A 13,339-nucleotide genomic window follows, 5' to 3' on the forward strand; every position below is an offset into this window, starting at 1 on the left:
ACTCCTTCACCCCAAGTGCGTGAAGGAGAGATATAGGAGGTCCTTCCTTCCCGCTGCTGTGAGACTGCACAACCTGCACTGCTCCCAGCAGACGAGTCAACAATAACAGCTAAGAACACACAGAAAACTGATAATTTATGTATCTTTTATTTATAATGAATGATCTCTTGCTATCCACTTTGCTGCTGTAACACTGTAAATTTCCCCGGTGTGGAATGAATAAAGGAATATATATATATATATATATATATATATATAGGTTGTTTGCAGATAAAGGAACAATCAACAGTGAACGTGCCATTACCTGTGACATCACCTCCAATGACCAGCTGTCTGCCATTGTGATTGCTTGTGTTGGATTGGTGGGTATTTTGCTGTCTTTATCCGAGGGCCTCAACAGAGTGGGTCCGAAAACAGTGGCCAAGTTATGCAATGACATCTTGTTGATCTGTTCCTTCTCTGCCACCCTGTGGCAGAAAAACTTGAGTGAACATTCGAACTGACAAAAAACAACAATTATATTGTCCCTTTTCACTTTGGGGAGTCACTTTTAAGATCTTATTTAAATATGTTATTTCCAGTTCTATGGCTACTACAAATAGAAACAAGTTTGGATAGGTCAATATACAACTTTAAGAGAAAAAAATAACTAAGATTCTGTCACAGGGAGAAATTATCAGGTGGACAGAGGAAAACATACAATCATGTCCTCAAGTCCTCCTTGAGGAAATGCAACATCCCTACAAATTCCTGGAATTATTGACTCATTACTGTTCAAAGTGGAGATGGAACACTTTGGATGGTATTGAGAATCACGAGGCACAGAAAGCCAAGAGTAAAAAGTGATTCTTCCACCCTGGAAATAAAATTAATTTCACAATTTTGAGCTAACTAAGTCAACAAAGATAGGGGAAATATTCTTTCTAAGGGAGGAGCATAGAATAGTACAGCACAAGACAGGCCCTAAGGGCCACAATGTATGCATTGAACATGATACCAAGATAAATTAATCTCATCTGCCTGAACACGATCAATACACCTCCATTCCCAACACATCTATGTGCATATCTGAAAACCTCTTAAATAGCATGTTCCAGGCACCCACCACACTCTGTGTAAAAAAGCTTGACCCACGTCTCCTTTAAACTTTGCCTCTTTCACCATAAAGCTCTGCCCCCTACATTTACACCTTTGGAAAAGGATTCTACCCGTTTACCTTATCCATGTCTCTCATATGCGGCACGGTAGCGCAGCGGTAGAGTTGCTGCTTTACAGCGAATGCAGCGCCGGAGACTCAGGTTCGATCCTGACTACGGGTGCTGCACTGTAAGGAGTTTGTACGTTCTCCCCGTGACCTGCGTGGGTTTTCTCCGAGATCTTCGGTTTCCTCCCACACTCCAAAGATGTACAGGTATGTAGGTTAATTGGCTGGGTAAATGTAAAAATTGTCCCTAGTGGGTGTAGGATAGTGTTAATGTACGGGGATCACTGGGCGGCACGGACTTGGAGGGCCGAAAAGGCCTGTTTCCGGCTGTAGATATATGATATGATATGATAACTTTACATAGGCGAGTCTTGAGCAGGTTTCGACCTGAAATGTTGACCACCTATTTGTCTCCACAAATGCTGCCTGACCCACTAGAGCAGTGGTTTGCCCATTACTTGATAGTAGATGGGTTCCATAATGGTGAAGGTCACAGAAAAAAACTGAGGTAAATCACTCCTTCAGCACTTAAGGCTGAAGATATTTGCAGATGCTTCATTGCACTCTTTGAACTCGTGTACTGGTCTCCATCAGGACTGGTAAAGGTACATTTATGGAGTTTCCACTTTCTATTTTTATTTAATATTCCACACAATTAGATGAGACATAGTTTTGATCTGAAGTATTGGATGTGACATCATCATATCTCTTGATTCCTTTAGCCCTAATAGCTAAATCTAACTCTCTCTTGAAAACATCCAGTGAATTGGCCTCCACTGCCTTCTGTGGCAGAGAATTCTGTGGCATCTAGTTTGTCCAATCCTTAACATTTTTTATATGATTCTATAGGATTCTCTGTCATCCTTCTAAATTCCAGTGAATACAAGCCCAGTCGACCCATTCTTTCATTATATGTCAGTCCCGCCATCCTGGGAATTAATCTGGTGAACCTCTGCTGCACTCCCTCCATAGCAATAATGTCCTTCCTCAAATTAGGAGACCAAAATTGCACACAATACTCCATGTGCGGTTTCACCAGGGCCCTGTACGACTGCAGTAGAACCTCCTTGCTCCTAAACTCAAATCCTCTCGCAATGAAGGCCAACATGCCATTAGCTTTCTTCACTGCCTGTTGTACCTGTATGCTTGCTTTCAGTGACTGATGTACAAGCACACCCAGGTCCCGTTGTACCTCCCCTTTTCCTAATCTGACATCATTCAGATAATAATCTGCCTTCCTGTTTTGCCACCAAAGTGGATAACCTCACATTAATCCATATTATACTGCATCTGCCATGCATCTGACCACTCACCCAACCTATCCAAGTCACCCTGCATTCTCATAGCATCCTCATTGCAGCTCACACTGCCTCTACTCTCTCACTACTGCCATTGAACAGTTCAGGCACCAGGAATCTACATATTTTAGATTCACACAGCTGGTGGTTGTGTGGTAGAGGAAGTATTGGTGAAGATAATTTGCTCTGACTCACCTCTTCAAATGATCCAACAGGAATGAGAAAGTGGTGAAATTGGGTTCTGGCAGAGAAAGTAGGAGGTTGAGCATACAGCTTTCTTTAGCAACCGGGTCAGACAACACTGAAAATGAATAGAAATACAAGTCTCATCACTTCAGATCACCACTCCAACATTCTACAGTGAGCAGGTCATAGCTGTTCAGGTGGTATGAACATCAAAACATGATATTATTGCTTTCACAGAGTTGTGGTCAAAAGATGTGCTGGACTGGAAGCTCAACATTCCAGAGTATAGAATCTTCAGATGTGAAAAGGAGGGGATTTAAAAGAGAAGGTGGTATTGCAATATTTGTCAAGGAATCCATCCATCACTGCAGTAATGAGGGAGAATATCCTAAAAGATTCTTCAAATAAGGAAATGTGTGTTAGGCTTGGAAAGAAAAAGAGGGTAATCACTTTGCTGAGAGAAATAAGTCTCCCATGGAACATACAGCATAGAAACAGGCCCACCATGTCCACACCCATGAGTGGCTACTCATCTGTATTAATCCCATAATGAGGAGGTGGTCTTTGGTGACAGAATGACTGATCGGCTGATAATATGGGCAAACCAATGGCAGATGAAATTTAATCCCAATAAATGTGAGATTATGCATTTTGAAGGACAAATGTAGCTAGAATATATCCCATGAATGGAAGGTGCAGAGAAAGGTGAATGGGGAAACCTGATAGATATATGCAACTCAGGCAATACATAAATCAGGCAAAAAAATGAGAAACATTTCCATGTAGCAGGGGCCTCCACAACCACAGATCAAAGGTTTAGGGCAAGGGGCAGGAGATGCAGAAGGAATATGAGAAAGACTTCTCATCCAGAGGGGTCTAGAAATCTGGAACACACTCCCTGAGGAGTTACTGAAAGCAGATACTCTCACCATATTTACAGAATATTTGGGACAGCATTTGAAATGCCACGGTATTGAAAACGACGAGCCAAGTGCAGGAAAATGGGCCGAGAATAGGAACTTTTCATCAGGAAGGGGGAAGTGCCTGAAATGTTGCACATGAGTACATTAGGAGGGATCAACCCCCAGGACCAGACAGATTCTATCCCAGGATGCAAAGAGAAGCAAGGGAGGAGATTGCTGGGGCTCTGACGGAGATTCTTACATCTTTGTTAGCCTTGGGTGAGGCAGCAGAAAATTAGTTTTACTTCAGCGGGAAGGAAATTGTTGCAGAAGACTCTGAAGGATACCATTTATGGTCACTTGGAAAGGGAAGGAGGAGTCAGTGTGGTTTTGTGAAGGGGAGTTCATGTCTCACAATCTGATAGATTTTCGAGGCTAAAATACCACCAATTACCCAACCTTTTTTAGGCAGCCGCCTTTACTTTACTCCTGAAGGGTCTTCCCCCTTTTCAGTGCTCCAGTGTTATGCTTCCCTTTTTTCTTCACCAACCAAAATAGGTAACATTGTTAGAAATCAGTTTTTCGAAGACAAGAAGCAAATATTCCTTGTGACTTACCAGTTCCTTCAGCAAAGTTAGGGTACAACTCATCTGTGAAAAGAGGCGCTGGCAGCTCTCGGAAATATAGTTTTAATGTTCCTGCGATGGCATTAACATCCATTTCACTCATCATCACAGAGACGTCTTTATTATCTGTAATACATTACACATTTAAATACATTTAAGACAACTAAATAATCTGAACATGTATGAAATAACCACAGAAAATTTTCCAGACCAACAGAGATCACGTGACAATGAAACGACAAGACACCCCTCGCCGGCTAATGACACCCCTCCCGTGTCTCTAAAGCACAATGGAGTGCCAGAAACTTAAATAAAATATAAAATGTAAACTGAGAGTGAATAAATGACCTGTCCACCCATCCCTGGCTCCCTCCATTTCCCCGGCCGTTTAGAGCTCCAGCTTCCGACCCCACTCCAGGCTCGCAAGGTTCACCCACAGCATGGCACGGCCATTGTTGCGGCTCACATTGTAGCCCCTGGGGACAGCGCTTTCTCACTGTGAGGCTCCCTCCCCTCTCACCTGCTTCTGTTTCTTGCTGTAGGCGGTGGCTTTGTCCGCTGCATGCTTGATCGCCGCCGCCTGCTCCCGTCGCTCAGTCCAGTCAGCCTCTTCACCCATCCCCCTCCCTCCTACCCTGACCACCGCTTCCTCCTTCCCTCCTGGAGTCACCGGCATGCTCCACCTTGGAAACAACAGTAGGTGAGAGGGGAGAGAGCCTCACGGTGAGAAAGCGCTATCCCCATGGTGAGCAACGCATCTTGTTGTTGGCAGCGGCCTGAAGAAAGCACGTCCTGTGGAAGGCTACAACGTGAGCTGCAACAACAGCCGTGTGAACCGGTGAAGAAGGGCTCACTGGAGCAGGTCGACGGTAGAGGCGCCTAGTTTTAAAGTGAAACGTCACAAAGTGCCAGAGTAATTCAGCTGACTGAATTAGTCTGAGGAAGGGTTCTGATGTCATCTATCCATGTTCTCCAAAGATTCTGACCCGCTACTCCAGCACTCTTGTGTATTTGCCACCATCTGTAATCCTTTGTTTCAAATACATACGATGATAGCACCTTACTCGGTTACAGCGAACAATTGGCAATAACGGACACCACTCACTCCACCATGGTCTGTTATAATGAGGGTTTACTGTAAACGGACCAAAGCAGAGGGAGTGTTGTCTGTTATTGCCGACGACTGCAGATGATGGTTAATCGACAAAATGAATCAAAGTGCTGGAGTAATTCAGCTGATCAGGATCTCTGGATGATATGGATAGGTGATATTGGGACCCTTCCTAAGACTGATTCAGTCAGCTGAGTTACTCTCCTACTTCGTGACGTTTCACTTTAAAACTAGACGTCAATGCCATTGGTCTGCATCTTTCTTCACTGGTTCACACGGCTGTTGTTTCAGCTCATGTTGTAATCTCTGACAGGATGCGCTTTCTTCAGGCCTTTGCCAACGACGGGATGTGCTCAGTCACCGTGGGGCTCCTTCCCTTCTCTCCTGTTGTCGCTTCCAAAGTGGAGTACGTTATGTCGGTGATTCCGGGAGAGAAGGAGGTGGTGGGAAAGGGGACAACTGGATAGAGCGATGGGAGAAGCAGGCGGTGGCAGTCGATGTTGGGAGGGGACAAAGCCACCAGCAGCAGGTGGGAGGGGAGAGAGCTAACGGTGACCAAGCCATTCTATCGGTGGTCTGAAGAAAGCGCTGTCCCCAGGAGCCACAACGTGAGCTGCAACAACAGGCCTATCACGGGACCAAGCGGTGGGTGAAGAAGGGCTCGCTGGTGCGCCTTGTGAGTCAACAGTGGGTTGGAAGCCTGGGCTCTAAACGGTCGGGGAGGTGGTGGGAGCCGGGGATAGGTCTTCAAGTCCATCCGTCATATCCGAAATTGGTTATAAGTTAAAACAAGGGTTTACGGTATTGGCTTTGTAAAACAGTTAGGAGAGAATATTGAGAGCATAGTTGAAAAGGGATTTCGGGAAGCAACCTTTTAAAGGTGGCCACTAAATAGAAAAGGCTTGACAGGAAGAGCCCGAAAGAGCGCTCGCCACTCGCAATACCACCGTGGATGGTATTGAATACGCAACTTCAACTGAGTTCTCGTAATTTTGTCTGGATTACAGGGAGGGGCGGACCATCATTTGCCAGAAAAACAGTGTTCAACCTGTATGCTGTTCCTAGTAATGCCCCATGAACAGCAATTACACACTCACAGGTGCCCCATGGTCCACTTACATATTTACAGAGAATTGTAATTGAAAAATGAGTTACCTGTAACAACGTCTGAATACTTACTAGTCTGAATACTTACTAGTATCAAAGGAAGCTTTGAGGGTTTGAATGTCTGTGGCAACTCCTGATACTCGATAGATTCCAATTTCCTCCATTCCACGCCTTTCAATCTCTTCCACACATTGTCGTACAATGTAAGGTACCTTTGACCGTTCTCGCCTGGTGAGGGAAAACACTGTCTAAAACTGAACACCAACATCTATTAGTTTTGTAATTTATAGCTGAGAGATTACATGAGAGCCACTTTTAACCCTTTCTTTTTACATGTTCTACTTGGGTATTGGATTTTAATTTTTGCACTCTTATTGTTTGTTTATTTTTATGTGTGGGTGTGTGTGTGTATATATATATATATATATATATTTATCTATCTGGGACATATGACAATAAAACACTCTTGATTCTTGAATCTCCCTCATCATCCAAGCTTCCTTACGCTCACCTGCATTGCCCTTAACTCTAACAGGAATATGCATGTCCTGGACTCTTACCAGCACACTTTTAAAGGCATCCTACTTTCCTAACATTTCTTTACTTTCAAATAATCTGTTCCAATCAACACAGGGTCACATGGAGAACATACAAACTCCGTACAGGCAGCATCCATAGTCAGGATGGAACCTGGGTCCCCGGCGCTGTAAGACAGCATCTCTACTGCTGTGCCACTGTGCTGCCCCATTTTTGATAGGCAGACAGTTGGACAAAAGCCAAAAGATGATAGGTGTGAGATAACAATAGAAGAGGTAGGAATTGTGAATCCAGAGGAAGGGGTACAGTTGAGATCCAATGCAGGTCTGGATGAGTGAGGCCCAAAGCTGCAGGAAATACAGAATGAGGGCCTGCTGGTGATGGCGCATGGCGGAGAGTAAAGAACACAGGGCACAGAAGAAGGGCCATTGTGAGAAGTGGTGGATTGAGTGTCAGTACCTGAAACCGTGTTGGGCCCCAACTGGGAACCCTGGAATATTCCTTCCTCAGGATTCACACCTCTTCTATCTTTATCTTACATCTTTTGTTCCGACCTCAAATGTACTGTAGTTATCCATGTTCTCCAGAGATGCTGCCTATCCTGCTGGGTTACTTCAGCACTTTTGTCTTTTTTCATGCATAAACCATAATTATTCTTGCCATGCTACTCACATTTTGTGTTAGGAAATTGTGAAGACAATTCCATTAAAATATTCTACTTGAAAGGAAAGGCCACCACCATTATTCTGCCTCTTATTATCAATTTCTCCAGCAATTCTATGAAGGCTTGAGATGTTTTGTTTTACTTTACTGTTGAATTGTTGAAATACTCTTTTTTTAGCGAGATTCACCCCAGCTAATCAGTCTTTGTAATTAGGCCCAAAGAATGGCCATTTATGCTCACTATATATCATCTGATGGCCAAACTAAAACACATCACCATTTGATATTCAATGCTTTTCAGGAGTGGGAACTGCAGATTAAATTGCTCTTCTCTCGTCGAAGTCATAAGAAATGAAGTGACGCTTTCGCTTAAATCACAGTGTAAAAAACGAACATTCAACAGTGATCTTTATGACAGGAGATATTATTCAATGATCTATCCGGGACGTGCAGTTTTGTCATTTAGCACATTGTACTGCCAAGGGACAATAAAAAGCTCACTTACTTGGTAACTATTGCAATGCTCACACCAAAGACACCCGTCTGCTTCCGGGATGGCATTCGTTTCAAGCTGAACTCACGACTGGTGAATTTCATTGATAGCTTCACCTCAATCTAAGAAGGAAAACAAAAGGAATGAACCTTGTTTGAATTCAATTTAAACATGCACAGCATATTTAGTAAGGGCTGATGAATTGTTCAATTAAATTCCATATTCTATGTTCTTTAAGAAATATTGGATTCACAGGATCTGCATTGACGTAACAAGGCATTGGGTGAGGCTGCATTTGGAGTATTGTTCCGTTTTGGTCATCCTGCTTTCGGAAGGATGTTATATAGGAAGGATGTCATACTGCTACAGGAAGCTGGAAAGAGTGCAGAGAAGATTCACAAGGATGTTACCAGGACCAGATATAGGATAAAATATTTAGTGAAAGATAAAGCTCAATTAAAGATAGATCAAAGGTCTCCAATGAGGTAGATGGGAGGTCAGCTTTGCACTCCAGCTGAGAAGACTGTTCAGTTGCATGATTACAGCTGGGCAGAAATTGTCTCTGAATCTGGGAGATATGCATTTTCAAACTTCTGTACTTCTTGCCTGATGAGAGCAGGGAGAAGAGGGAGTGAGACTGGGCCTTGATTATGCTGATGGCCTTGCTGTGGCAGTGTGAAGTGTGGATGGAGTCAACGGAAGTGGAGTTGGTTTGCGTTGTTTAAGTCCACAACTCGCTGTAATTTCTTGCAGTTTTGTTTGGAGCTGTTCCCAATCAGGCTGCGATGCATCCCGATAAAATGCTTTCTACGGCGCATGTGTGGAAGTTGGTGAGGGATGTTGGGGGCATGCTGAAGTTCCTAAACCTTCTAAGGAAGTAGCGGCATTGGTGTGCTTTCTTGGCCATAGCTTCGATGTGGCTGGTCTAGGGCAAATTGCCGGTGATATAAGGTGCCAACGAAGGTGTACAACATACTTGCCTTCAATAGTTGGGGCTCTTAATATAAAAGTTGGATAGTCATGTTGTGGCTGTATTAAACTTTGGTTTGGCCTTTCTGTTTGCTGCCATACAGAAAGGATGTGGATACCTTGGGCACTGGGCCTGTACTCGATGGAGTTAGAAGAATGAGGGGGGACCTCATTGAAACATACAGAATAGTGAAAGGCTTGGATAGAGTGGCTGTGGAAAGGATGTTTCCACCAGTAGGAGAGTCTAGGACTAGAAGTCATAGCCTCAGAATTAAAGGATGTTCTTTTAGGAAGGAGATGAGGAGAAATTTCTTTAGTCAGAGGGTGGTGAATCTGTGGAATTATTTGCCACAGAAGGCTGTGGAGGCCGTCAGTGAATATTTTTAAGGCACGGGTTATGCAGAGAAGGCCGGAGAATGGGGTTGGGAGAGATGGATCAGCCATGATTGAATGGCGGAGTAGACTTGATGGGTCGAATGGCCTAATTCTAATCCTATCACCTATGATCTTGTGGCCTTGGTGAAGATGCAGAGGGGGTTCACCAAGACGTTGCCTGAATTGGAGAGTATTAGCTGCAGGTGCGGTTGGACAAAGTTTGATTGTTTTCTCTGGAACGCCGGGAGGCTGAGGGGTGACTTGATAGAAATATACAAAATGAGAGCGATACATAGGGTAGGTAGTCAGTCTTATTTCTCCAAGGAGGAAATGTCAACTACTAGAGGGCATAGGTTGAAGATGAAAGGGGGAAAAGGCTTAAAGGAGATTGGCGAGCAGGGCCGTTTTTACAGCATTATGGGCCCCCGGGCAAAGCAGTGTACTGGGGCCCCTACCGTTACTCTCCCCCACCCCCCTTTCCCTACCAGCCCACCCCCCTTTCCCTACCAGCCCCCCCCTGTCGTGCCGGCGAAAAGCACTTACCGAAAAGCACTTAGCGATGGACTTAGGGTGCTACATTGTTGTGAAAAGCACTTACAGATCGTTGTGAGAAGCACTTAGTGACTGAAAATGTTGCGAAAAAAGCACTTATTGAACCTACATTTTTAAAGTAGTATTTATTTATTGCAAGTCACTTAACATACACAGATCAGCATGGGGCCCCTATGCTCGTGGGCCCCCGGGCAAGTGCCCATCAGGCCCATGCGTTAAGACGGCCCTGTTGGCGAGGCAAATTTTTTTTAACAGAGTGGTATGTGCCCAGATCACACTGCCAGGCAAGGTGCCAGAACTAAAAACACTTGTAACGTTTAAGGGACATTTAGACAGGTATATGAACAGACAGGAAATGGAGGGATAGCGACCGTGTGCAAGCAGGTGAGTTTAGTTTGCCATTTAGTTTAAATTGGCATCATGGTCGACATGAACCGAGCTTGTTATTTTGCTGCATTGTTACATGTTATTAGAAAATGAGTCTATAAAGATTGCCAAACATTAATTTGACCGGTGCTTGAGCATGAAAAACTTGGAGGGTTGCTGGCAAATGTATGGATGTGGGACTCGTATGACTACTACAACAGACAACCAGCATATGTTTGATGGACAAAACCACCTCTGATGGCCAAAACCACCTCATTCTCTGCTGTGATATTTTGCTTGATGCTATTGTTGATGTTCTGGGAAGATTGCTACGTAAAAAAAAGCATATAAATACCCATTTGTCTTTTTGTTTATTTAATCTGAATTATTTTATTCTCCTTCAGATAGTCCTTTTGTCGCATCGTCACCATGCCCTTTTATTCAGTACTTAGGAAATTATTTTCTGTTCAACTTTATAGAATATCATTTTTTTCCTATTTCCCCAGCAACCCTATGCATTTCTGTTTTCTGTATTTCTTAAAATACATTTCTTAAAGGAGTTCTGTATTAACTCCTGCATTTATATTCTGTCCTAACCTTGAAATTTACTGGCCAATTTTATCATTCCTCAATTTAATTCATGTTTGCTTGTTTGTTTTAACACATTTCAGCAGAAATCTACTTTATACTCCCCTAAATTTGAATAAAAAGAATTAAATCTGTCTAATCTTATAGAAATAAGTAAACCAATACCAAATGAAACCTTGTCTTCAAAGTTGTATCAATAACCTTGCTTCATTGTGTTGGATTATATTTGACAGAAAAACATACAAAATGTTATACATTAGCTCTGTGTCGCAACTTAACATTACAACTTACACCGTTCATTCCTATGACAGTTCTCTGCCAGTCCTTATCTTGCAATGTTTGTGGTTCCAGCTGTAAAAAAGACAAGAATTTTATTTACCATTCTTCTTAACAAACAGTGTGCACTTGTGTGCGTGCAAGTGTAACTGGCGTGTGGTCAGGCCCCGTAACTGGAAGGTTTGGGCAGCAGGCTGAATCCAGGACAATGCAGATCTTTGCATTGCAAGTTGCATGATTATACCATTTCTGAGTGAAAATAACAACAGAGGGTGGCACAGTGGTGCAGCTGATAGTGCTGGTCGGGTTTGCAAGTTCTCCCTATGACTGCACAGGTTTTCTCCGGGTGCTTGGGTTTCCTCTCACACCCCAAAGATGTGCAGGTTTGTAAGGTAATTGGCCTCTGTAAAATTGCCTCTTGTGTAGGGAGTGGATGAGAATGTGGGATAACATAGAACTAGTGTGAACGGGTGATCGATGGCTGGCGTGTATTATATCGGCTAAAGGGCCTAGTTCCATGCTGTATCTTTAAACTAAACAGCATGCCTATTAGATGCTGAAAATTTAAGTTTGGAAGTGAAAATTATTAAAAAACTTACAGCCAAAAGTTTAAGTCATAAAAAGTTTTAAAACTAATTTTAAATAAAATTACAGTTCATCTGCATTTTAAAAAATCTTGTGGAAGAATCTGTAAATGGTAATCTGACAAGAATACAACAGATATTAAACAACTGTAGTGCAATCACAGTAATGGCATTCAAGTCCATCATTAACTGCTTCAAGCTCTGTGAGCTGAAGAAAATGTACATTAAAAATAGTTATATGACGGTTAAGAATGCGAATATTTCCCGTGAACCTACTAAGTATTCAAAGAAAGAGTTCTGCGGTTGTGAAAACATGGACCTACCTGAATCTGTCCTTTCCCCATGATATTATCTGTAATTTCTGCATCTTCTTTGGGGAACCTGGTTTTGTTGTAGCATTTTTCATAACTCAGAATTCTTAGAGTCTGAGAGCCTTCTAATTCTATCTCAAATTCCTGTTAAAAAATGATAAAAGTAGGAAAACTATGTTTGGAGTGTAGGAAATGAATTTTTACGACTATTTTCCCATTTCGATATGTCTGATTACACTTAAGAGTCATTGAGTCACAAGAGCCATACAGCACGGAAACAGGCACTTCGGCCCATCTTGTCCATGCTGACCAAATTATCAGTGTAGAGTATAACCTCCTTACTTGTGCATTTAAAGCCCCAACTAATGAAGGCCAGTATCCCATACATCTTCCTGCTCTACGTACTGTTCTATGACCTCTCTTTGCCACCCTAATTTATTTTTAAGCGCCTCCCTTTTTATATTTATGATAGCCCCCTCTTACCATTAGTTCCCTAAGCCAGACCTCCCAACATTTGATTTTACAAATTGATCATTTATGTCCAAATTTCAAAATGTTACATCAAAATTCGTAATATGGCGCGTAATGCAGCTTTTCAGCAAAAAAAAGTATGCACGCCAAATACGCAAACGCGTTGCGCTACATTCATGTGTGAAAAACAACTATTATTTCCAACAGTCTGTAGTTCTTGGACTACATGTAGAACGTCAAGTCTATCATGTAGAACGTCAAGTCTATATTCTGCTATTTATAGAAATATTATTGAACAGAGATACTTTTTGCAACACAAAGAAAAAAATGTTTTGTTTTGTTTTTTCTATTTTGCTTTTTCCTTACACATCCCAATTTTCTTGGTATTGAATAAAGAACAATGGTCATAAAATGTATGACTAAGTTATGAAGAAATTGATATATGCGACTCGACTAAGCATACGGAAGTACTTGGTGAAGTAAATTTGCATATTAATTGTGCAAATAATCAGCCCAAAGAGGTGGTAATTGGTTTTTCTGCTGTGTTTTGTATTTTAACACGGTCTTAATTAATTAATATAGTTATATAATCTTGCACTTAAATTTAATATTTACTCATTACAGTTCCACCACAAATTTTCTGGCACTCTTGGTTCCAGAGCTTTGATGGTTTATCCAGCCGGAAGTTGGCTATGGGGATAGATGTGCCAGCTCCAGCTG

At 42.4% G+C, this 13,339-nt stretch overlaps 1 protein-coding gene across 1 annotated transcript in view; it reads right to left on the reverse strand.

Moving 5' to 3' along the window:
- The window catches only part of LOC144605828 (breakpoint cluster region protein), a 77,805-nt gene that overhangs the window by 4,627 nt on the left and 59,839 nt on the right, over positions 1-13,339 (reverse strand). The window contains exons 16-22 of the mRNA XM_078421422.1: positions 12,161-12,292; positions 11,269-11,328; positions 8,140-8,249; positions 6,523-6,662; positions 4,208-4,342; positions 2,698-2,803; positions 305-467 (exon numbers count right to left, since the gene is read on the reverse strand). Of these exons, the coding sequence (XP_078277548.1) occupies positions 305-467; positions 2,698-2,803; positions 4,208-4,342; positions 6,523-6,662; positions 8,140-8,249; positions 11,269-11,328; positions 12,161-12,292 (846 nt within the window). The remainder of the gene's footprint in view (positions 1-304; positions 468-2,697; positions 2,804-4,207; positions 4,343-6,522; positions 6,663-8,139; positions 8,250-11,268; positions 11,329-12,160; positions 12,293-13,339) is intronic.

Source organism: Rhinoraja longicauda, chromosome 25 (assembly GCF_053455715.1).
Source record: "Rhinoraja longicauda isolate Sanriku21f chromosome 25, sRhiLon1.1, whole genome shotgun sequence".
In the NCBI taxonomy this organism is placed as follows: domain Eukaryota; kingdom Metazoa; phylum Chordata; class Chondrichthyes; order Rajiformes; family Arhynchobatidae; genus Rhinoraja; species Rhinoraja longicauda.